This window comes from Oculina patagonica, chromosome 9, assembly GCF_052425735.1.
Source record: "Oculina patagonica isolate OP01 chromosome 9, crgOcupat, whole genome shotgun sequence".
Classification (NCBI taxonomy): domain Eukaryota; kingdom Metazoa; phylum Cnidaria; class Anthozoa; order Scleractinia; family Oculinidae; genus Oculina; species Oculina patagonica.
This window is the reverse complement of record NC_135766.1, coordinates 12,198,898-12,222,001: the sequence shown is the minus strand read 5'-3', so window position 1 is coordinate 12,222,001 and position 23,104 is coordinate 12,198,898. Positions and strand designations below refer to the sequence as shown.

Here is a 23,104-nt window from a genome sequence, read left to right as displayed (position 1 = left end):
TTCATTGCAAAACTCGCTGCTTTTTTAGAGGACTATTATTTCTTTCTGACATCATTTGCCATGCCAAGAAATTATCTCTTTGGGAAATAAAAAAGGGGAAATTTAACTCTATATTACTATTGCAATACTTACAAAAATAGGATTCTGTTTTCTTCGTACAGAATTGTGGCGTGCCAGCAAGCTCGGAATGTTTCGTTTCGAAGGAAGTTCTATACCTCGCAGCTGGTTTTTGTAATTATGTGCACGTTAATTAATGGTTTTGTAATGGACGCGTTGTGCATTTTTGTATATGAATTAATTTCACGCAATGCTTCTAACTTCGATTTCTAGTTCCCAAAGTTTTGCTTTTTGGCAACACATGATGTTCGCATATCCGGGAAAGATTTAAAATACGTTAGCTAACAAGTTCCTTAGCAAAAAGTCGAACCGTTAAAAAAGTGATACTTTGTGTTTGTTATGTGCATATTTATTAAACAGCTTGTAACAGCTGCGGTATTGCATGAACTATTAAGCTGGGCACTCCCATCTACCTGGTGTGATAAAAGAAAAGATATGGCAGAGTCGAATATCGCTCCCGTTGATAGCGAGGAAATTATAACGCTTGACATACATTGAATGTTATTAAGACATGACCTTCATGTTATAATTTCTTCATTCTGTAAGGGTATTCGGTAGGCGACAAACTGTGACACAAAACATTAGCAATCGCAACATTGATCACACGAAAACTATCATTTATGCCTCTATCTTCAACTCTATGAGACAAAAACCAAAAATAGGTATATGTAGACTATTTCAGTTTCTCTCTGTTTGCCCATTTTGCTCACTAAAGCCACTAATTGAAAATTGGCTCCTGAGTTGTTACATGTATATTGGGTTTCCTTTAGTTCACAGATAAAATACTTGTGATAAAAAAAAAATATGGTTTGAATTTCAAGATCGCGAAATTCCTATACGATTCTCTTGAAGATTTTGGTATAGATAAGTTTAAAAAGCCAATGAACATCCTTGTCATCATTTATACCTATAACTGGCAAACGTTCCAAGAACTAAATTCTAAAAAAAAAAATCAAAAATTGTCGTGTCATTGTCTACGAAAATGTTCCAGTTGTTGGAAATGGATGAAACTAGCCGCATAAGTTTGCTTTGATAAAATAATTATTACAGAACCCATTTCGGTTTTGTTTTCTGTCTTTTTGTTCAAACTTTCGTTTGTTAAAGTTTTTGGTAAGAATGAAGACACTTGTGCTGAAATTTGATTTCTACTTTTTGAAATTTGATTTCTAGTTCCCATAGTTTTACTTTTTGTCAACCCGTGTGATGTTCGCAACACGGCTTTCATATTTCGAAAAGAAATGAAATATTTGCTTGCGAATAGGATTTTTATGTTTTTCTCCGACATTCTAATGTTAAGTTGCCATGTTGTATTACGGGTTGCGTGACAACATCCGGGCATGTGCGGAGAGGTCATAGAGCTTAATAAGAGGATACCCCCTCTTGCGGAATGCGTTACTATTACACAGTCAATTGCTGTCGTGTCATTCAATTCTTTGACTTGCTGGGGAAAGAATGTTTTCCGATAAGGTAGGCTATTAGCCCAGGGGGGGGGGGGAGGGGGGTACTCCAACTTGTAAATGACGGGGATGATCGAATGAATTCAAAACTCGGGACCCAAAAAAATCCCTAAGTCTTCCGACATTATCCAAAAAAATCCCTGGACCAAAAATAACCCCCCAAAAAATCCCTTGTCAAATTACCCCTAAATTGCCAGGAGGGGTAATAACGCTCGAGTTTGATTATTCATCATACCACAAATACGCCAAGGCAGCGCCAAGGCACTTTAGTTTGTTTTTAATACCCAAAAAAATCCCCTATTTGAATCAAGTCACCCAAAAAAAATACTTGCCAAATCTTCCAACCCAAAAAAATCCCGGAATCGAAAATACCAAAGCCAAAAAAGTCCTTCGATCATCCCCGTCATTTACAAGCTGGAGTACCCCCCCCCCCCTGGGGCTATTAGTCTTTTTAAAATTGCCCATCGCTTATTGCGTTTCATTTAACTTTTAATTAGAATCTTCTTTGAACGAACGGCTCGCAGTTGCAGCTCGTTTGTTTGAAGCTCGTTTGTTTGATCCGCCATTGTTATGTTCACTGGGCTTCCATTTGTTCTTGTTGTCGGCCATGACATTCATTTATTAAGCGTATTTTAAAACGCGATTTAAGATGGTCTAAGATCCCCATTTGACCCTCGGGCCGATAGCAGATTTAAACTTATAGTCAGGTCGCTTAGCGCAAATTTTTGGAGAAATCGTTACACGGTTGATAAAAACACCAAACTTTGCAGAACGATTCTTTAAAGACTATTTAATAATTTTATCCGTGGCTCCACCTGAATTTTTTCCTGCAATTTGCAAAATTTGCTAAATATTTTGACCACGTACAAACTCTCAAGCACCGCTACAGTTTTATGCTTAAATGTTGCAAAAATATATATAAATTGAAGACATTGTTGAAGTTTTCGCTAAAATTTTGATTTTTAGATGCAGTGTTCTAAAATGTTTATTATGGTAATTATGCGCTTGTAGTTTGTGGCCGCCGAGGGATGCGGAACATGCTTAAAGAAGCCTTGAAGAAACGAGATTATAAAGAGGACGCACAAATTTTGGCCAAGGCAGCTTCAATAATAAGAAAATACATTTTCAGCCACGAGGCATATAAATTTACAAAATTAATAGCTTACAAAAATTAATATACTTATATACTGTATAATAGCTTATGAGAGTCTTTGTAAACACTTAATGTATTTCAATGTATTTTCAGAATGGCAATAAATATGTGGAAAAAAAAAAAAAAAAAAAAAACGGCTGGTTATCATCGTTTATGACAAAGAGAGTTCGTCCTTGTTCCTTAACCAAACTAGGATTTAATTTTCCTGTTTTAAGAACGTTCATTGAGAAGATGCCACCGACGGACAATCAGTTTGCTTTACGCACAAGACGGGCGTTCAATCTTGGACAATTGTTCTGATGCTGAGCAAAATATCTCTTCACCAGACTTTACAGTTGAATCCCGATAATTCGAACCTTCAAAGGAAATCGAAAAAGGTTCGAGATATCGGGAGTTCGAGTTATCAAGGGTAAAATTAGTAAGAAAATGACCGAAAGGGGAATCAGAAGAGATTCGAGTTAGCGGGAGGTTCGAGTTATCGGGTTTTTAACTGTTTTTAAGCCGAACATTTTAACAATTTCTACACCTTATCAAGTTTCACTCTCCTTATATTTTTCATGTTTTATGTTTTTTTTTTTTTTTGGATCAAGGGGTGGCTAGCCATCCAATCCAACGCCACTAGATCCACGCCTGTCTTGGATATTACAGTTAATTTTTTTAAGCCTTAAGCCGCCGCATTTTTTTCTTTTGTCAGTAAAAACAACTGCGTTGGATGCTAGGGTTAAGGAACCTGGAAATCGCGTGGTTTTCTCTTCACTTTGCATTATGGGTTATAAATATCGGGTACTCTTATAGATGCCTGTACAAAATAGTGACGGAAACCCCGTAAAAATCTAATTGACCGCTTACGAAAGGGAACATTGCAGAACAGCTTTTAGAAAAATAAAAAAAAAAACGGATTAAGCTACGGATAAACTTAAAACAAGTATCGAAGTAGTAATGTACTACACTCTGAGGCAAATTTGCCTTAGAGATGTAGTACATCACTACTTCCAGTGCTGGATACAAAATATGGGACAAAAATGGATTCAAAAGAATCAAATATTAGAATAAAAACTGAAATTCAAACCCTAGAAAACCAAGCCTGAAAACTTCTTATACTCTTTTTCAAAATTTTGGATACAGTGCGTTTAAACAAGCCTTGATATCATAACTGAAAATCAATCTGAAAAACAAGCGAAGCCGAGTTTTATGATGTTTTTGAAATTTATTTCAAAATCTCTTATACTCTTTTTCAAAATTTTATATACAGTGCTTTTAAACTGAACGTCTTATATTATATTTTCAATATAATATTTTTGTATTTTTATCAGATTTTTGAACATGTTTTTATGTAGGATCATATTTGATATAATACCGAGATCAGTACAAATGTTAGCTAATCTATCTGATTGTTCCTTTTCACTTATTGTAAAAATGTATATGTCTTTATGATGTTTTTCTATATATTCATCTATAAAAATTTTTTTTGATGTAATTTGTGTATTATAATATTTATTATACATTATTTTTTATATCATTTATAAAGTGCATTTAATCTGATTTTTTGTTGTAAATGATGCTGTTATTAATATGCTTTTGTGTTAAAGATGTCTCCATACCTCTATTTATATTAAATTATTACAAATGACACAAAACATTCCTTTTTAGAGATATACTCTTTTCGATCTTCTTTTCGCATCCATTTTTCCTTTTCATAAATTCACTTCTTTTTTTTTATTTTTTTTATCTTTATCTTTTTACTCGGTCTTTAAATGTTTTTTGGTGGGCGGCAGCTTTATTTATTCCTTTTTCTGACTTTTTTTAACAAACCTATTTTATTTCTTATACATAATTTTTCTTTCACCTTGCCACTTTCATCACCCTTCCACTACTAACTTTCTCCCTCTCCCTCTTACCCTTTCTTCATTATCTTCAAGACATCACCCCCACTTACCACAACCTAAATTTTAATCCAACCCGTAAAACCCTTCATTCTTTTTATTTCTTCTACTCTATTACACCCTCCTCTCACTACCTTCAAAACACCCACCCACACCCAAATACACCTTTCTAAATATTTCATTTTCCACCTTCACCCCTTCCCCACACACTACCCCCCACCTACTATCTCCTTATACAATACAATCTACCCAATACACTTCTTCTAACACCACTTTTCCTGATTCTCATTAATTTTACCACCTCTCATTCTTACCCCCCTCCTTCTTCCCCCTCCTCAACACACTTATCACTTTCATTTTATACTCCTTCTACTCCCTTTTTTTAATCCTTTACCCCAACACTCCCTCATCTCCCCCCTCCCCTCTCCTCTCCTCACAAAATTTCTACTACCTAAAAATTTACTTTTCACCATTCACTTAATCTTTTTCTACCTTCTAATAGGCACCAAAACTATCAAAATAATTATCCTTTCTTTTAATACCCATCTACCCTCATCTACTCTCCCCTCACTATTCAACCATTTTAATCCTATCTTCTTCTCTTTTTCACCACCTTTCTCACCCCTTCCTATACTGACTTCTTCTATCCTTTCCAAATTCTATTCACCTCCCTCCTTAGGGGAGGACTACCTTTCCTCATCCCTTCGCATTTTACTTATTTGGGCAAACATACCTTTTCCTCACTTTTACTTTAACCTGTATCTTTTTAGCCAACCCTTCTTTACTCTTCTCTTTCTTTCCTTTTCTAATTCTCTTTCTCCTACTTTCTTCTCCCTTGTTTTTTCTGACTCCACTTCTAGCTCTTTTCTTTTCCTACTTTTGCCCCTTCTCTCTTCTACTCTTCATCCTAATTGTTTATTATTTTCTTCGTTTCTGGCGGTCTCCTTTTTTGAAAGTGTTATACCCTTTTTTCCTATTCCATTTCGGCTGATGGGTGTGCTCGTATTTTTCATTTTTTTTTTTTTTTTTTTTGAAACTTTCTTTGTCATCATTTTCTTTTTTTCCGTTTTTCCTTTTTCTCTTTATTTTTTTTTATTTAACTTTTTTTTTTTCTTTTTATTTGCGTTTCTGCTTTTTTTTTATCTTTGTGCTTTCTTTTTTTCTTTCTTTTCCCTGTTCGTTTTTTTTCCTTAATTCTCTTTTTTTTTTTTTTTTCTCTCGGTTGTTCCTTTTTTTTTTTTTATCTCTTTCCTTTTTTGGCTCACTCTTCCCCTCATCTTCTTCTCTTATCGGCGCTTCCCTCCTCTACCCTCTATCTTTTCTTTTTTTTTTTATTTTACGGGGTCTTTTTATTTTTTGTTCCTGTCGCGGTAGTGACATGTTTTTTTTTTTTCTTTCTTCCCTTTCTGCTTGGCTTCGGGGTGGGGCTCTTCTGGTCTCCTTTCTTTTTTTTTTTTTTTCCTTCTTTCCTCTTCTTCTCTTTTCCGGCCCTGTTGGATTTCGTTGTTTAAAAACTGGGGCTGTCTTAGCGTGGCTCTGCTTCTCGCTTCTCTTTCTTTCTCTGTGGGCGTCTTCTGCGGGCACTTGGGCAGGTTTTAGCCCTTCCGGCCGTCTGGTTTTGCTATCTGTACGTCTGATTCTACTGTTTCCGCAGAATTTATCCCAGCCTCGTTCGCCCTCGGGCTGGGCTCTTCGTTGGCTTCCCTCTCTGTTTTTCTCTTTGGTTTGTTTTCTTTGGGCACTACGACTTTTCGCGCGTCTCTCAGGCTTTGGGTTTCGTTTTCTCCTGACTTTTGCTTTCTCCGGTGTCTTGGTGTTTTTCTGGGTGTTCTCGTTTTTTCTGGTTTTTTTTCTGGCTCTATTTTCTCTCTCGGGCCTTGTCTTTTTCTTCGTTTCGGTCTTTCATTTGTTCATTTTTAGATAAAAAAAAAATGTTTTCTTCGAATAAATCGCTTAATTGTCTAAAAATATATATGAAGACTGCTGAATTGATAACTGAGATACTGAAAAGTATTGATCGATTGATTCAAAATATCAGGAAATTAATCAACTCAATAAAAAAAAGAAAATCGAAAGAAAAAACATAGTCTAATATATAATATATGACAGACAATGGCAAAATATTTGACTGGAATCATATTTCAGCCAAGTTAAATGAGGACCAAGTCACAAATTAAAGCCTATTACAGCACCTATCACAGAAAATGCTGGGCTTACAAGCAGGCCGTAAAGCGCTTGAAAAGACTGAAATTACTGGGTAACTCTTTGTCTATTCTCTTTGCATCCGGCTCCCTTGCATCAAGTATTGCTACAGGAGGTGTTAGTTTGGTTGCAATTAGTACAATAGCGCTTTTAATACAAGGCTGGTGCATCATCAAAATCTCGATTTAAAAATTCAAAATATACATATGCATATCAGAGCTACCAGATTTACTCAACTCAATTAAAAAACGATGAGTGCGGTGAACAATCCGTCTAGCGTCATAATTTCAATAACATTGACGATTATGTGACGGATACCGGTCCGTAATCGACAGTACCTACGAAAATATGATAAAATTATTGATATCCGATACGCCAATTTAATTCTAATCTACCAATTATAAAGGCAAGTTCTTGCTTTTGCTAATTTTGTATCACAAGGAGATTCATCATCAAAAAAACTTTTAATTATGAATTTGTTGATTGTCTTTTTCTACCTTTGTTTACAACGTAGCGGTCGAAAACTAAATCCCTTTGTCACTAATGTATTTCCTACATAATCAATCCGACCCCCCCGCATATGACTCAATCACCCTAACATTTTTTAAACTATAAAAACTAACTCATTTAATTGTTTCAAAAAAAAAAAAAAGACAACACCGACGCGATTACGCCTACCGAACCCGACCAAAAAAACAAAACACAAATAAAATACAAAAAAATAAAAAAAAAAAAAAAAAACTAATAAAATCTTATTAAAACGTCACATAAACTCACCAACCAAAAAAAAATCAACTTTAAATATACAAATAAAAAAATAACTAACTACCAAACAAAAAATAGATACTAAAACATCAAAAAAAATATAAAAAAAAATACTTGTGTAAAACACAAAAATAAGAAGGCTAACAAAAAAAAAAAACCCAAAAAATTATTAGATCATAAATACCAAACCAAAACTAAGAAAATTTAAAAAAAACAATCAAAATAAAAAACACAACTCTAAAAAACTTCTAAACAAAATTTACTAAGCAACTGAAACCAATTATGTAAAATCCGTAACTCTGATGAAGGGGAGCTTTCTGGGGGCGCCCTTCCTCAATATTACTCTACCCTCTGATGCTCAGCAAATCTTCGACTAACAATTAGGTAAGGCCCAAGGATAAAACGAGAACATACTGGGATAAATCACTACAACCATGGTAAGTGACTTTACTAATAGCTTCAATAAGACGGTATAAACTATTATAAGGTATATATTATAGTAATTCTCTCAAAATATAAGGTACGGTGATTTTAGTGATTTAAGATATTAGGGGGGAGCTATCTTTCGGGTCCATAATTACTATGAAAATTGTATTAATCAGGACTCCCAGTACTAACAAATTATAAACGAAAAAAACTCAATTATTAAAACAAAAATAAAAAATTAAAATATAAAGAACACCTTTAAACAAGGCGCAATAAAATACATATCAGATACCAATATAAAACATATCCATATGGATATTAATTTGACCTAGGTTTGAGCAGAGAAGCGATTTGATTTTTAAACGCACTAAGATCAAGATTTTTAAAAAAGAGAATAAGAGAGAAAATTAATATCGGCTTCGCTTGGTTTGTTGATATTTCAGTTATGATATCAGGCTTGTTTAAAGCACTGTATCCAAAATTTTGAAAAAGAGTATAGAAGTTTTCAGGCTTGGTTTTCTAGGGTTTGAATTTAGTTTTTGATTCTAATATTTGATTCCAATATTTGAATCATTTTTGTCCCATATTTTGTATCAGCACTGGAAGTAGTGATGTACTACATCTCTAAGGCAAATTTGCCTCAGAGTGTAGTACATTACTACTTATCGATACAAGCCTGCATGCAAAAATTGGGGCTTTTATCACAAAATCTAATCGATCGCTTACGAAAGAACATTGCGGAACAGCTTTTATAAATATATGCAACTGAGCTCAAAACGTTCTTGTTTAAGTTTTGAGAAAATTAAAATAAAATAATTCGGATGGAGCCACGGATAAACTTAAATAAGTTATAAAAAGGAGGCCGCATGCAAAAATTGGTTCTTTTATCACGCCAGTAACGATTGTTACGCTAACCGACCTGACTAGAGAACGTTGAACTATTGGTGAAATATGGCCCACTTGTTAACAAACAGAAACCTTCTCTAAGATGGCACATTCATATAACGCGATACTCATACGGCTAAAATGTTTATATAACCAGGAGTTCCCAGTGTTAAGATCGTTGATAGAGATCTCTGTTATAACAGCCGAAGAAATACCGAGACGGTAAGTGCTCCTTCAGCTTCCTTCTTTCTTGTAAATTTTTTTCTACCTTGAGGAGACCTCGTCGCTGAAGAAAAAAAAACATTTTCGTTTCTTTTTGATCTTCACTAGTTTGCGTCTTCTTCACAAGTTTGCGTCTTCTTTCAGCAAAATCCAACCGTTCGGGTCCAATAAATCGTTTCATTATTTTAGTTTTAACTAGTTGTACCTATCGGTAAGTGCCAATGAGCGAAATACTCATGTTTGTTCATAAGAACAGATATTGAATGGTTTTTGATAGAACTATATTTGAAATGACCAAAATATGGTAAATTGTATTTAAGGTTATATGCGAAAAAAGTGCTATTTCTCTGGTGTTCATAAATGACAGCAGCAGCAGGCCCCGTAGTTTCCACGCAGGCTACGGGTTTGACAGATTGATAACTCTTGACAAATCTTTAAATTCTTTCAACGTTAAAGTGTCACAAAATGTAGGCAATAATGGTTAAAACGCGATGGTTAAAATGTTTCCGTCCACAAAAGGGGTAGTTGCATTTCAAGACCTTCTTATAAATCAAATCCAAAAATCAAAACTGCTAAGATGCTTTTTTAAAAATAATTTTCAGTAATCAGAGACAGTAATGCACGGGTCAGATGTCAGTCTCGCATGTGAAGTGTCATGTTCAGTTACGCAAAACTTGAAAAATTTGAACAGAAAACAAAACTTGAACGGTCAAGGATTATTTGGAGTCAAAAATTTTATTCAAGTTAACATTACATTTGCCGTTCGAAGCAAAAAACTTTTGACTTTCTTGTGTGTATGACATACAGTAATTTTAATGAGCGTCGGAATAAATCATCGGTCAAACAATTACTATAAACACAATCAACACTAAAAGGAAGTATTTACCCGACTTCAGCATTCTCATAAGTCAAGAAAACTCTATTTGAAGTCAACAGTCCGCTTTTGATTTTCATGTCTCTCTTCGATCGTAAATCAAAGGACTCCAAAGTCGAAAGATTATTTCATCGCTTTGAAGACCTTGATGTTCATTTTTTCGGCGGTCGAATATTCTGTAGGGTATTCTCTTTCGATTTATAATTCCCTAAAGGTGTATTTATCGGTAAAGGGATGAATGACCACATTGAAAATTTTAACAGAGAGCCGCGTGGACGCCATTTTGGTCATTTGCTCTCTAGCAAGGAGTGAGAGACTGGAAACCAGTTGGGAAGAACAATACAACCCAAATATGGGGTTTACTTACACCCAAATATGGTAAAAAAAGTCCCTTACGCAGAACTTAAGATTTTCTCTGCCTATACACTCATACGCACACGGCTCTATGATTCTGCCGCCTCGACAGCCTCGCCTCTTGGCTCGGCTGTCTCGTTGGCAATAAACGTGTATAAAAAACAAACAAACAAACAATTAAACATAAGACAGAAAAACTCGCCCTTGAAGGGGGCGTTTATGTTACTAATATAACAACCTATCAGCTTAAATTAAACCTCTCCATTTTTTTCAATACGTGAAGTTATGAATGTTTGAATTAAGATGACCCAGTAATTTTCGGGATTAAGTATCTGTTACAAGCAAAAGCCTTTTCCCCGTAACGGATAACACGTGAGAATACGGATCGACTGTAGTTCAAATTAATGTTTGTTTTATCTCACAGAAATGGCCAGTGAATTGAGGATTGCTGTTGTGACTTGCCTGTTGTTGTTTATTTTGATGAAAGACACCAAACCCGTCTTTGCTGACAGATGCAAACGTAAGTATGCCTGAACTGACCGGGGTAATTGATGATGTAATGTATATGAAATGATTCAGGCTTCTTTATTCCAATTGCTTAAATTGGAAATTCACTGCGACGATCATTTATCACTTTCATATACATCCGCAGTTCATATTGAATCATTTCATTCATTCTCATTTCCTCTTCTCCGGTTCTACTTCCTCGCTCCCAATGTGTGGCTTCAATGCTCAGTTGGTGGCTCCCGTTCGCGGGTCACGGGTTCGATCCGTTGAGCCATGAATTTTTTCAGGCTTCTTTATTCCAATTGCTTAAATTGGAAATTCACTGCGACAATCATTTATCACTTTCATATACATCCGCAGTTCATATATGAATCATTTCATATACATTACATCAATGAATATAGTGTGTTTTCACTGCACTAAATATACTTTATTCGCTACGAAGGGGATAGTTTAAGCTTGTACAAAATTAGTCAGTCATGTACGTATTGCGAGCTTCGACTACTGCGAGTCTTAAAATTGTCAGTTTTACTTCCTTTTCCTTGACTATTGTAAAGCACGGCCGCAAGGGCAATCAAAAAATAAGTCCAATAATTCTACATTATTACAACAAATACATAACAGAAACTTCAGAACATTGTGAACATATAAACCAACTTAAAAAACTAAAGAAGGACAAAAACAGTTCAATACAGAACATTGAAGCGACACCTTTTGCAGAGAAATGACACTTTTGAAAAGCTCTTACCACAGCTTTAAAACACAGCATTGATAAATTGGTCATCTTTTTAAAAGGTTGCAAGTTTGACTTTGAAGATCACAACGAAATGGATCGATGGGTAGCGACCGGTACGGCCTTTAACAACCAACCGACCTATGGAGATAACTCTACAGCCCGACATAGAGATCAGCCTTCCCAACATCAGGGTCAGTATTGGATAGGAGGTTACGAGAACAGGCCATTCCCGGCTTCACCAGGCGGTGCAATTCAAGGAGACAGACCCCAAGAACTCTTACATCCCCAGTCTTTAAAATAAAGGGCAGGTACATCTCGTTCCTGATTGGTGGAGGCTGTGATCACAAAGTTGTTCGCGCAGAGCTGGTTATCGATAACCGGGTAAGCAATCGAGTGCTTAAGGCATTAGGTGTTTATCAGGTGCATCCAACAAACAAACTTGACAGACTTCTCTCATCAAGAAGCTAAGTGAAAACTGAAGAAAATGATTGTTTTTTTGTCAAAAGTGTTACATATAAAGAGGGTTTGGGCGTGTGAACCTTGTGTCGGAGCCCCCCCCCCCCTCCCTACCCCAACTCCCCCGTATGAAACTTTGTCTAGGAACCCCCCTGGGAAAATAACAAACACGACTCTCTCAGCCAGTACAAAAACCAATACTAAATAATTTGGTCTGGTACCCCTGTTGTGCTGCCCTATAGGCTAGTATAAACGCTGCAAAGTACATTTTATCTCGGATTTCAGGTGGTAAAGACAGCGACCGGCAAATGCACGGAGACAATGACCACCAAGAGCTGGGATGTGGCGGCTTATATTGGTGAAAAGGCACAAGTCAGGCTGGTGGACCACAGTTCTGCTGGGTGGGGTCACATCAACTTTGATGATATGCGAGGCGACATCGTCTGCAATTAGACTAAGGCAAATTTCTTTACATTTGCAAAATTCCTTTCTTTACCATACTTCAACAGTATGAAGAATTGGGAAGATAATGTAGTTCAATTATCAGTTAGGCTTGAGGGAAGAATTATAAATTAAACTGTTTAAAGCGAAAACTGCTTGTAAACTGTTTCAAATGTGGGAAATAAACAGTAAATTGAACAGCAATTGCGTTTTGAGTTCATTCCGTACGTGGAGATAAGGGCGTTTCGATCTGTTGCTAGTAGTGTATGTCCAGCAGAATAACACCCCCTTTTGGGCAATAAATTACATAAATTAAAGTGGGCAATCATGAACAAAATGCACGTGAATATTTTTAATTCTTGCAGCATAAATTTATGACTAAGGCCCCGTCCACACTGACCAGGGTAAATTTGAAAACGCATCCTTTTTTGGTTAGGCCAACCGTCCACACTGAACCGGCGTTTTCGGTCACCGAAAACGGTACTTTTAAAAACGTTCTCCAAAAAGTCGCTCGTCAAATAGTCAGGTGTTGTCTGTCAAAACAAAAGGTTTAATTAGCTTAGCAATAGCTCTGTGCATTCGTTGTAACTCTGCGTGCGATGAAGCGTATCGTTTTCAAATTTACCCGGGTCAATGTGGACGGTAAACATTTTACAACTGCCTCCTCCTCAGGCGCCTCGATTTTCTTTCTCCGACAAAGCGAGAACAAAGCGAGCGCGAAGCGCGAGTGACTGGTGACGAGCGCGAAGCGCGAGGGACCACGGGAAGGAAAAGGAAAGGGAGCCTTTCGCCTTCCCTTCCACCCTTGCGCGCCCATGTCCCCAAACAAGAGAGAGGCGTCTGGGTACGAGGCAGATTTTACAAGGTGTTTTCAAATTTCTCCTTTTTCAAATTTACCCGGGTCAGTGTGGACGGGGCCTAAGGAAAATGATGACATGCTCAGACAATGGAAATATGCCGAGACATCAGATTTTTATCAGAACACGATAAGTATACGTAATTGGCAGAGTAAGCACTTGCTCTACCGTAGAAGAGTGGGAGAATTTAAGAAGCGCAGCTCCGTTTAAAATCCGTTAGATTTATTTCGTTCGCTTACCAAAGGTTTGTGAAGCTCGAATAGAGCTGAGTGAATCAATATTCACGATAAAGAAAACAGAGGCTTAACTATTCATTGCTTCTCATACAAAGCCGGCGACCACGCTTGAGTGACCTCGTATGTAAACATAACGATTTGAGTGAAAGTGAATCGCTTATGTACAGCAAGAGTTGCGTGTAGACTATTAAACATAATTATCAAGTCAGACACAGTGTCGGTGTTAGTGTCGACAAACCGGTCATGTTTATTATATTTTCTTGTCTATTGTTCCAACTGGATTTATATGTCAATAGAAAGCTGGGTTACTACGAAGACTGGACTTACATGTGTGTTGACATGTACATGTATTGGTCATCCAAATGAGTGCTAATTTTCTTGTGACTTCTAGGACACTTTTTAACTTTAAGTTAGGGGTCCAAATAAGTCCTGTTGATATTAATGCTGGGGAAATTCTTGATGAGCTGGAATAAGCAGCTAAAACGCCAAATTAGTATTTCAAGAAGCTGCGTTTTCACGAAAAAAGGGCAGAAACCACCGTCACTATCGCCGATCAATAACAGCAATATTCATTGAAGTTTCCAGAGTGTTACTTTGATCTTTCAAAAATTTATCACTTCATGAAAATAAAACGTGTATGATGGAGGATTCGCTCTAGCCTTAGATAACTTTTTACCCGTAAAATTTCTTCATAAAAGCATTTTTAGATGATATTTGAATAAATAACGACTGGTTATAACGAGTAAAATGTTTATAGTGAACTTATTTCTGTTGTTCAGAGCGCTTTAAATCAAAGACTAAATGTCACGATATAAAACCAAAACATGTTGTTATCAGAGCAGAATACGGCTTTGTGAGAGCACAATTATTTGCATAATAGGCAGTTATAATAGGCAGATTTACAAGAACAAAGATCTGAGCCAAAGATTAAACAGTTTTTCAAATAAAGCGTCATCAGGCGAGCCCAGTACACTATCAATCTGTATTCCATAGACTGCTGCATTGCTCTTTGTTGTGGTTGTTTTGCTTGTTCAAATGGACGGTTGACATTCACTCTTTTCGCGTACACATATTGGAATATTATGCCAAAAAGTAAATATTACGAGCTCTATTTCTTGAGCGTCAACGAGAAAAAAATATCAATCGTAGCATGTAAAATGCCTTGATTGACAGCCCTCAACTGACCAATCCAACCGTTTTCAGTTTGGTAAGCTCCAATTAGAACTCAGCATTTTAGTACACCCAATCAATTGCAGTTGATGAGGTCATCATCAACCAATACAGTGTAGTACAACTTTATGTCACTGTGTCCACACCCTTGTTGTACAAAATCCCTTGGCTCATTCAAGTTCATACTTTGTATGTTTGGAAGGCCTATAGAGTCAACCCAAAACGAAGGTAAACAGAGAAATGTTTTTTCGTATTCAAATCGTTTTGTTATCTAAGTTGTCCAACTACCTTTTCTCTATACTCTTGCCATAGATTTTGAAACATTGAAAAGAAAGATTGGGAAGTCGAAATATCCGGTAAGTAAATGTCAATCAGTACCATTCATTTAAGGATTTCCACGAAAATGAACATTTCCTTTTTATCTGTTCACTTTCTGTACGATTTTTTCGCGTGAAAAGACAAATTGGTATCTTCAAATGCCTTTTTTATTCAAATTTGTCAACTAACATGTTCGGTCATGTTTTCAAATTCACACATTTTCCCGTCAAACCTAATGTTACCTGTTCTCGCGGGGTTAAAAATAATCGTTCGTTTCAGCCATTTGTTCCCCTTTCTATACTTTAAACTAAGCAGAAAAAGAGGGGTAAACAAGCAAAAATTACAAAAGAATAAAAAGAGTTGATTGTTTATTGTTTAGTCATTCGTTGTCTCCAACTGCACACTGTACTGAAGACAAAACTTTATTTGCCATTCAAAGGCTGTCGAGATCGATATCTAAAAAATAAACAATAACAACAGACATGGCAAAAATTACTTTTGGGCTATTTTTTCTTTCTTTTTTACAAACTAATCAAAAAACGGAACAAGAGAAAACAAAACGAGAAACAACAACAACAACTGAAACAGGACAGGAGCCCCTTGAAGTCAGTGCGGAGGATTCCAAAGATTTTGGAATTGGATCTGAAATACCAACCTCTCCAAATTTAGAGCAGGTTTCAATTGAGTATCGTAACCAACCAAAGTAATTACTCTGGCCAATCGGACACAGACACCAGTGACCAATCACTCCAAGCATCATGTAGCTGGCACGGCGCGGGCGTGCCGCGGTCCGATTGGTTGTTTCTTGCTGGAGTGCGGGCCATCACTGCGTGAGCACCAAGCAACGCAATCTCGACACTCACCGCTCTAAACCAGCTAAATTTATAAGCAAAGTGGGATTGCATCGTTTGCTTACCAGTACAAAGTTCCAGTGAAATTTTGTTTGCCAAAACCAAGCAAGTATTACTCAACATCACATTGATAAGAAAAAACCTCATTTGCATTTGCTTTCAAGGGAAACGTTCCAATTTTTTTTTTTAATAATGTCACTTCTCTCGTGATGGATTCGCACTAGGCTCGGATAAATTGAACTAGCCATGATTATTTCAAGAATGGTCAGCGTAACATTTTAGAAGAATCTTATTATGTTTAAATTCAAATATTTTATTTATATATTTTTTAGCAAACCTTAAGTTAAACAGATAAAAGCTGATGTTTCTGCTGGCATGAATGCGAGCATAATTAGCTTTTCAGAGCAGAATCTCCATAATAGACAGATTTAAGGCAAGAATTTAGCAAACTGGGTGTTGTCACTAACAAGTCATCTTCGTAATAGATTCATTATTTTAAAAGTTGCGCCTAGAGGTCAAACAAAAGGGCAGGCACGCTTCTAAAATTCGTCTCTGTTGGCCGAAAAAAGATATTCACTGGTTCAAAGCTGTGCGTTTCTATTTTGTAATTGTTTTTACTCAGGCTTTCACTGAGTCAAATTGGAAAATTGCACGCGTTATTTTTGGTACAGCAAAAGCGTGCAATCACAATCATTTGGCTATCACGGCTTACTTTGACATGCTGCAGGTAAAAATTCTCCATGCGACAAAAACGTTTTGCCAAACATGTTGTAAAGAAATCCGGACAATGAGCAAAGTACATATTTATGCAGGCAAAATGCGAACATAATTGTTTTGCCAGAGCAGAATTGTGAACATAATTGGCAGGCATAAAAGGTTTAATTGTGAGAATAATTTATCGACAGAAAATTCTGACTGCTTTAACGTTTTGCCAAACATGTAGTAAAGAAATCCGGACAATGAGTAAACTACAAATTGAGTCAGGCAGTATGCAAGCGCAATTGTTTTGCAGAGCAGAATTTTGAACATAATTGGCAGGCATAAAAGGTTTCATTATGATAATAAATTAAGAAAACAAAACTCTGAGAGGGTATTGTCACAATCAGGAATCATCTCTGAGTGGAGGAACCTGGAAGAGGCTAGAAATTTCAGGAGATCATACCATCGCTGCACGACTGCTTAGTAGTTTCCATCATGTCATTACAAACCAAAACCTGAAAGGCGAAGACTTTTTGTTCATCATTTCTTCGTTTAAATCAGATGTTGTTCAAAGCTGGCAAAAAGGAGTTTCTGAAAAGGAGAAGGGTCTTCGGCAGGGTCTCGCTGATGACACTGTTCATTGAAAGCAAGGTATAGAACCATGTACATGAACGCTCCATCAAAAGACACGCAAAAAATAAAAAGTCTAACATTAATTAAAACATTTGAGTGTTTTTCGTTTTGTTTTCACAGAAATTATGACCCACTTAAGGATTGCCGCTTTGACGTGCCTGCTGTTCTTCATGCTGATAGAAGTCCCCAATCCCGTCCTTGCTGGAAAAATAATGAAGCGACTAAAAGGGCTGGAAGCCAAAGTCAAGATATTGGAAGAGAACATGGTAGAGGAAGGAAAGTGCAAGGGTAAGTACACTAAACTTGGCCTGTTAAACATATGAACACATCAAATGTGTGTCTTCTACATTGCTCTATTATGTCTTTATTATCTGTAATCAAATACCAAAGGATGTAAAGTGTTTTTTTCTTTCCAGCATGTTCATTGATTGATCAACTCACGCAGCGGCTCAATAACATTGACGAGGAGATTGCAGAGATGAAAAGGCCTGTAACTACAGCCTCTCCTCCTCCGACTACAGCCCCTCCTCCCCCAGCCACTGCAGGTAACATGACAAAAACTTAACCTTCCGATAGTAATTATGACCCCTCCCACTAAAATCCAATGGGGGATATTTAAATTAACCTCGTAAAGAAAGATATAATTATATCCGCTTAGAAGGCCTCTTCTGTAGAACTTGTTTTTATCTTAATGATATCTTGTTATTATGTACTCGGATACTTGCGATCTCCATTGAACGACTGTAGAGCCGGCTTTTGTTAATAAAACTCCCGAAGATAATCTCATCAAAAAGCTTCTTGAACAAATATTAGCAGAAGGCTTATTTTCGGAATTTGATGTTGTACAACCTTGGACTCCGCACTTTAATCTACAGTTAACTGGTCCCATTAGCAATTCAACAAGGCAAATGCGAAAATTTCCACATTGTTAGTGTCATTGAGCGATTTTGTTTCGTTTTTTTTTTAGAATGTCAAACTTATAAAAAACTGACCAGTGCTGATAGAAAAGTTACCTACGGCAAGCCAACACGCGCATGTGACAGTCAAATTGATCCTGGATGGTACCGTTTCGAAGGGGCCGCAGGTACAAAAATGCCTACCTCAACTCCAGGAATGAACAAGTGTGACGCTGACGCACCAGGCTGGCTGAATGGCGCACATCCTACAGTCGCCGAGGGAATAGTCACACGACAGGTGTGCTTCCACTGGAGTCACGGCCCTTGCACATATAACATCAACATTGAAGTGAGAAACTGCGGTTCTTTCTATGTCTACAACCTGAAGCAGGCACCAGGATGCTCTATACGATACTGTGGCAGTGATTAAACTGTTCACTACCAAGTAACAGGGATGGATGGGTTATGGGGGGTGAACTAGATATTGGGCCAAGCTTTTACAATTATTAATCCGGACAACAGATTAATAAACAAAATGCAAACGCCAAAATCAGTAAATTTGCGGTCAGTTCAGCATTAAAGATGGGTCATGTAATCAAGTCTTAATTGTAAAAATGTTATATGCTAATAAAGGTTGAGGTGAAAAAGGTACTTATCACAATAAGTTTCCGGTCCTTCCAATTCTTTATAGTGCGTAAACCAACTTTCCGTGTAACAAATTTACTGCAATTTCATAACTCGAACACAAGGCTCTCCAGCTTTGCAGCCGTTATTTCGGTTGTCGCGCAATGTGGGGGGGGGGGGGGGATAAATCTACAATAGAGACCCCCAATGGAAAAGGCGTATTGTTATTTCCAATGATTTAATTAAGGAAAGTGGCGAAAGAAGGAGGAGAAAAATATCGCAAGGACCATCGGTGCTTTCTTTTACTTCCACAAAACAGAGGGATACCTGTCATATTTTCGCGTGTCCGATTCTTGGATTAACAAAATCAAATTTTGAAAAAAAAATTCACTCAGTGACACAACGCTTTTGATCAGTTTGACGAATAACTGTGAAGGTACCCACATTAATTCCGTTGATGGTTACAGACCGCCAAGGCCCTCACAAATTTTGATGATTGTCCTTGAAAAGTGCCCACGAATTTATTTAGTTCGATGGGATCCTTGGACATTATGCCCATTGAAATCTTCTATGGCAGGCGAATAGCTTAGACTCACAAACTCGTGATCAGGAACAAAGAATGTTGACATGGCGACAAGTGAATACATTATACACCTGATTGAAGAAACGTTGACCCGTGAAAAGCATAAACGATGCGACCCAAATGTTTACTGGGAAATCGGAAAAAGTAATCGTATTCTGTGACAGAATGACCATTATAATAAGACAGGTTGCAAAAATCATCCTCTCAAAGCTCTCAAAGAAACAAAATACCTTGATTATAAATAAATTGAACATTACTAAGCTTACCAATGCTGTCTACCCACAATCCCATTTGGTCTTATCGTTCATGGTTTGTGCTTTTCACTGGTCAACGTTTCTTCAATCAGGTATATACAAATCCTTTTCACATCATTCAAGGGCACGCACACATTTTTTAAACAAAAAATATTTATTTGCAAAGTAGGCTTCTATTACAGCTTAACTGCTGGCCTAAACGTATTTAATTGTGTATTTGTCTATAATTAGGCTCCTTACATTTTCAATATAAAACAAATGATCCTTTTCACTTACTTCATTCAGTCAACAAAATAGGCTACACAATCTTTACCAAAGTTATTGCGTTAAAGGAAACCTCACATGGACTCGTGATTCAAATAAACAAATTAAACTAGTCATTCTAGTATAACCTGACAACAAAAACGTTGTTTTTGCAAACGATCACGATATGAATTGGGAGTCTCAGATATCAAAAATATTCCACATTTTACAATACCCAGCCATACTCTAGAAATTACACTATCTATTGATATCATTGTATTTCTTTGATTACAGTAAAAACTGTAATTATGCTTACTGTAGCAGATCGATGGGAATAATTATAATATCCCTTTCACTTTAAGACTAAGTGATAGCTTTTCAGGATTTAACAAACAAATGGACACCATTTACAATGAAGAATGATCTCTTTCTCCAATTAATTACAAACTGTCTCTGAGTCATCCGTACCTACATATATATGATCTTCTAGCCTCACTCACTTTAAACTTTCAACCTCATTGCGTACCATATACTCCTTTAACACAGAAAAAAAAACCGTTTACAACGGAAATTTACGAGCCTTGATACTTAAACATTTAGCAGCCTTTTCCTATCAATACAGAGGGTCACTACTTTTCGGATGGCGAAAAAGAATATCGTGCAGTCACCGTTAGCCGATCCAACTTTAAAGGAATCAGTCATTGTCCCATGTACAGATATAAATCTTATCTTTATCGCAATTTATCAGTGCGCATGATATTTTATCGATACTTACGAAGGGTCGTTACACTTGGAACTTCATGTATCTTACTTTACGTAACCCAAACTTAGCATAGCAAGCAGGACAAACTGTGGCCTTTAAGGTAAACGTTGGATTTTTGCCCAACCATTCGCCAGCAGAGACACATTTCTAGAAACGTTACTAAAACATTTAACAGATCCCATTTAACCTTCTAGCGAGCCTTGCACACCTCCACGTGCCCTTTAGAACGCAACCTTCATTTAAGTGCTGTTGACCTTTGCTGCTCTTTATTTTCTAGGTGCTTTTATCTGTTTGGCAGCGCTAACAGTGCTAAGGCTTTAGCCAGTTCCCTTTCATCGTTCATTTTTTGACTTCCTTGTGGTGTTTGTGGCAATAGCCTCCTGCGTTGCTCTTGTGACTGTACGTACGCTGTTGGCGTGGAATATTTTCTAGTTGGTGACCCGCGGTATGGCCCGTACGGGACTCTGGCCGATGGTCTCATAGTCCCAATGGTTGCGGTTTGTTGCTAAATATCAAAGATAGAAAGCAACATAAGATAAAAAGTAACAATGCCAATGAAATTACGGGTATCTTTCAATATGCAAAAAAAAATAGAAAATTTATAAAAAAAGAGGTTTGCAGTTTGATAATCAACAACCCTCTCAACCTCAAACAAATGATTGCTTGACCGTTGTGAGATCATTTTCTGGATTTGTGTATCCTGTTCCGAGAGATAGTGGCAAACCTTGCATTAAGGTGCTTCCTGGTTTCAAGCCTCATTTTCTATTGTGCCTTTGATGTTCCGCTATTAGCCCTTTAACCTGTGTGCCTCCATTGGCCTTTTTGTTAGTATGTTCCCATTTCCTCCTTTAAGGTACATGGGTCTCTATTTGCCCCTTAGTTGTTTAAATCTTTCTCCTTTTTATCCCTCGTAGTTCTTTAACTGTATACATACATTGATACCTCTGTTGATTTTTTAGGTGCAAGTGATGTTGTGACATTGTCTATTCAATGTCATGATATTGTTAGCGAATTACGTATCTCCCTTCGAGAAAAAGTAGTCGGCCACCCCGTTTTTTGGTGAAGCACAGCATAAAAAGAGCGAAGCAGTCTTCGGAGATATTGGAGTTAGTTTCAGTCAGAAAACAATAAAAAGGGTTAAAATTAAGGTTTAACGTTAGAAACTGTAAACAGTGTAGGTAAATTCAGCATAAAAAGCGTTAGAATATTAAACTTACTGTCAAGTGAAGCCGCCATGCATCGTGTATTCCATGCACGTGGATGGTCGTGTACTGTTCATCAAATGTCGTTAGTTCATCAAAAAGATGATACGTTGTATGGTAAGTTATAAAAATGCTGTTACCCTGATGTTGATACAGTGAGGTCCATGGTTTCAAACGAATGTTGTTGAAATGAGTTTTAAAGGATAGAATTAAACCTCGACGCAGAAGTTTAAGAACAATAATTTGGACTTTTTTCACTCTCACTAAGAAGACCTAAGGACACTCACAGATTTGTTGCATTTCTTTGATTGTTAATTTCAACTGAACACAATTGTTGACTTCAAAAGTCAGCTCCTAGTAACTTGACGATGTGTTAAAAAACGATTGAATTAATGGTATTTTAAGCTACTGAAGCTATAATTGCTAGTGACCCTTCAATATCATTAAACGTATTTTGAGTTGAAACAAGGAACAAGTTAAATCAGGTTGTGGATCTTAGGCAACATCAAAGATGTTTTAAAATGGATATACATGCTAGTCATTGCTTATTTGTGTTGAATTCAAAAGCCTGTTGAGTCAGTGTGATTTGGTAAGGTTACTTTTGTCGACAAGTAATGATTGCTTTCCTGTCAAAATAAAATAATTGTATTAAGTCATTATGGACTGTCCTTCTCAACAGCAATTCATTAGTTGTTGCTATTAGGTATTAGTCTATTAATAATCAATAATTGTGATATATTCTGCAGTTAGTAATTTTATTACATTCAGGCTATTTTACAATTGTATTATGATTATTAGGCTGTATTAAACAAACTGGATACATTAACTGCATTTTGCTTCTCGTTAATGAATGGTATTTACATCATTTGCACATTATTCCAAACTATTACCAAAAACAAACTACCCAAAATTACCACTAACCATGTGTTACGATCCTCATTTAAAAATTCAAAAAACACTGCATTCGAATGTTTACTCTTAGAGTTGTTTTGTTACTCTCAAATAGTAATTGAGATAATTCTGACATTGCAGAATACGCCATTTTACATAATCTTTTGGTGCAAAAATCTGGTGACCTTATTTGGTTAACATGCTATTTTTGTTGTGTTTATTCTAAATGGTTTCAGCCTACATAAAGCCTTGTTAAAGACTGTTTTTGACGAAATATCAAAGTCACAAAAGACCTCTTTTATATGTTACCCGTTTAAACTGGCTATGTTCAAAACTTTAATTCAGTAATTAGCCATACAGAAAACGTTGTTAGTCGCTTCCAAAATAATAGTATCCTTCGACATGC

At 36.6% G+C, this 23,104-nt stretch overlaps 2 protein-coding genes and 2 pseudogenes across 4 annotated transcripts in view; 2 read left to right on the top strand and 2 right to left on the bottom strand.

The window, feature by feature from the left end:
• LOC144666288 (uncharacterized) overlaps positions 1-183 on the bottom strand; it is a 12,189-nt pseudogene extending 12,006 nt beyond the window's left edge. Inside the window, exon 1 of the transcript XR_013573156.1 lies at positions 133-183. The product of XR_013573156.1 is annotated as an uncharacterized LOC144666288 (transcript). The remainder of the gene's footprint in view (positions 1-132) is intronic.
• A 10,549-nt stretch (positions 184-10,732) lies between these two features.
• On the top strand, positions 10,733-12,649 carry LOC144666278 (uncharacterized; annotated as a pseudogene). The gene is made up of 3 exons (XR_013573148.1): positions 10,733-10,858; positions 11,641-11,962; positions 12,323-12,649. The product of XR_013573148.1 is annotated as an uncharacterized LOC144666278 (transcript).
• A 2,275-nt stretch (positions 12,650-14,924) lies between these two features.
• LOC144666274 (pancreatic secretory granule membrane major glycoprotein GP2-like) lies at positions 14,925-18,772 on the top strand. Its single transcript, XM_078527688.1, has 5 exons — positions 14,925-14,969; positions 15,054-15,097; positions 17,363-17,530; positions 17,659-17,787; positions 18,210-18,772. The coding sequence occupies exons 3-5, from the start codon at positions 17,368-17,370 to the stop codon at positions 18,566-18,568; spliced, it is 651 nt and encodes a 216-aa protein (XP_078383814.1). The 5' UTR covers positions 14,925-14,969; positions 15,054-15,097; positions 17,363-17,367; the 3' UTR covers positions 18,569-18,772.
• A 969-nt stretch (positions 18,773-19,741) lies between these two features.
• The window catches only part of LOC144666194 (uncharacterized), a 39,921-nt gene continuing 36,558 nt past the window's right edge, over positions 19,742-23,104 (bottom strand). Inside the window, exon 39 of the mRNA XM_078527562.1 lies at positions 19,742-21,110. Coding sequence (XP_078383688.1) covers positions 20,889-21,110 — 222 coding nt within the window. The 3' untranslated portion in view covers positions 19,742-20,888. The remainder of the gene's footprint in view (positions 21,111-23,104) is intronic.

Excerpts from the sequence above, each read along its gene's own strand:
- LOC144666274 (XM_078527688.1), top strand. The coding sequence starts at position 17,368 with ATGACCCACTTAAGGATTGCCGCTTTGACGTGCCTGCTGTTCTTCATG. Across the intron at positions 17,531-17,658 it reads AGAGGAAGGAAAGTGCAAGG|CATGTTCATTGATTGATCAA; the intron begins GTAAGTACACTA and ends TTTTCTTTCCAG. Across the intron at positions 17,788-18,209 it reads TCCTCCCCCAGCCACTGCAG|AATGTCAAACTTATAAAAAA; the intron begins GTAACATGACAA and ends TTTTTTTTTTAG.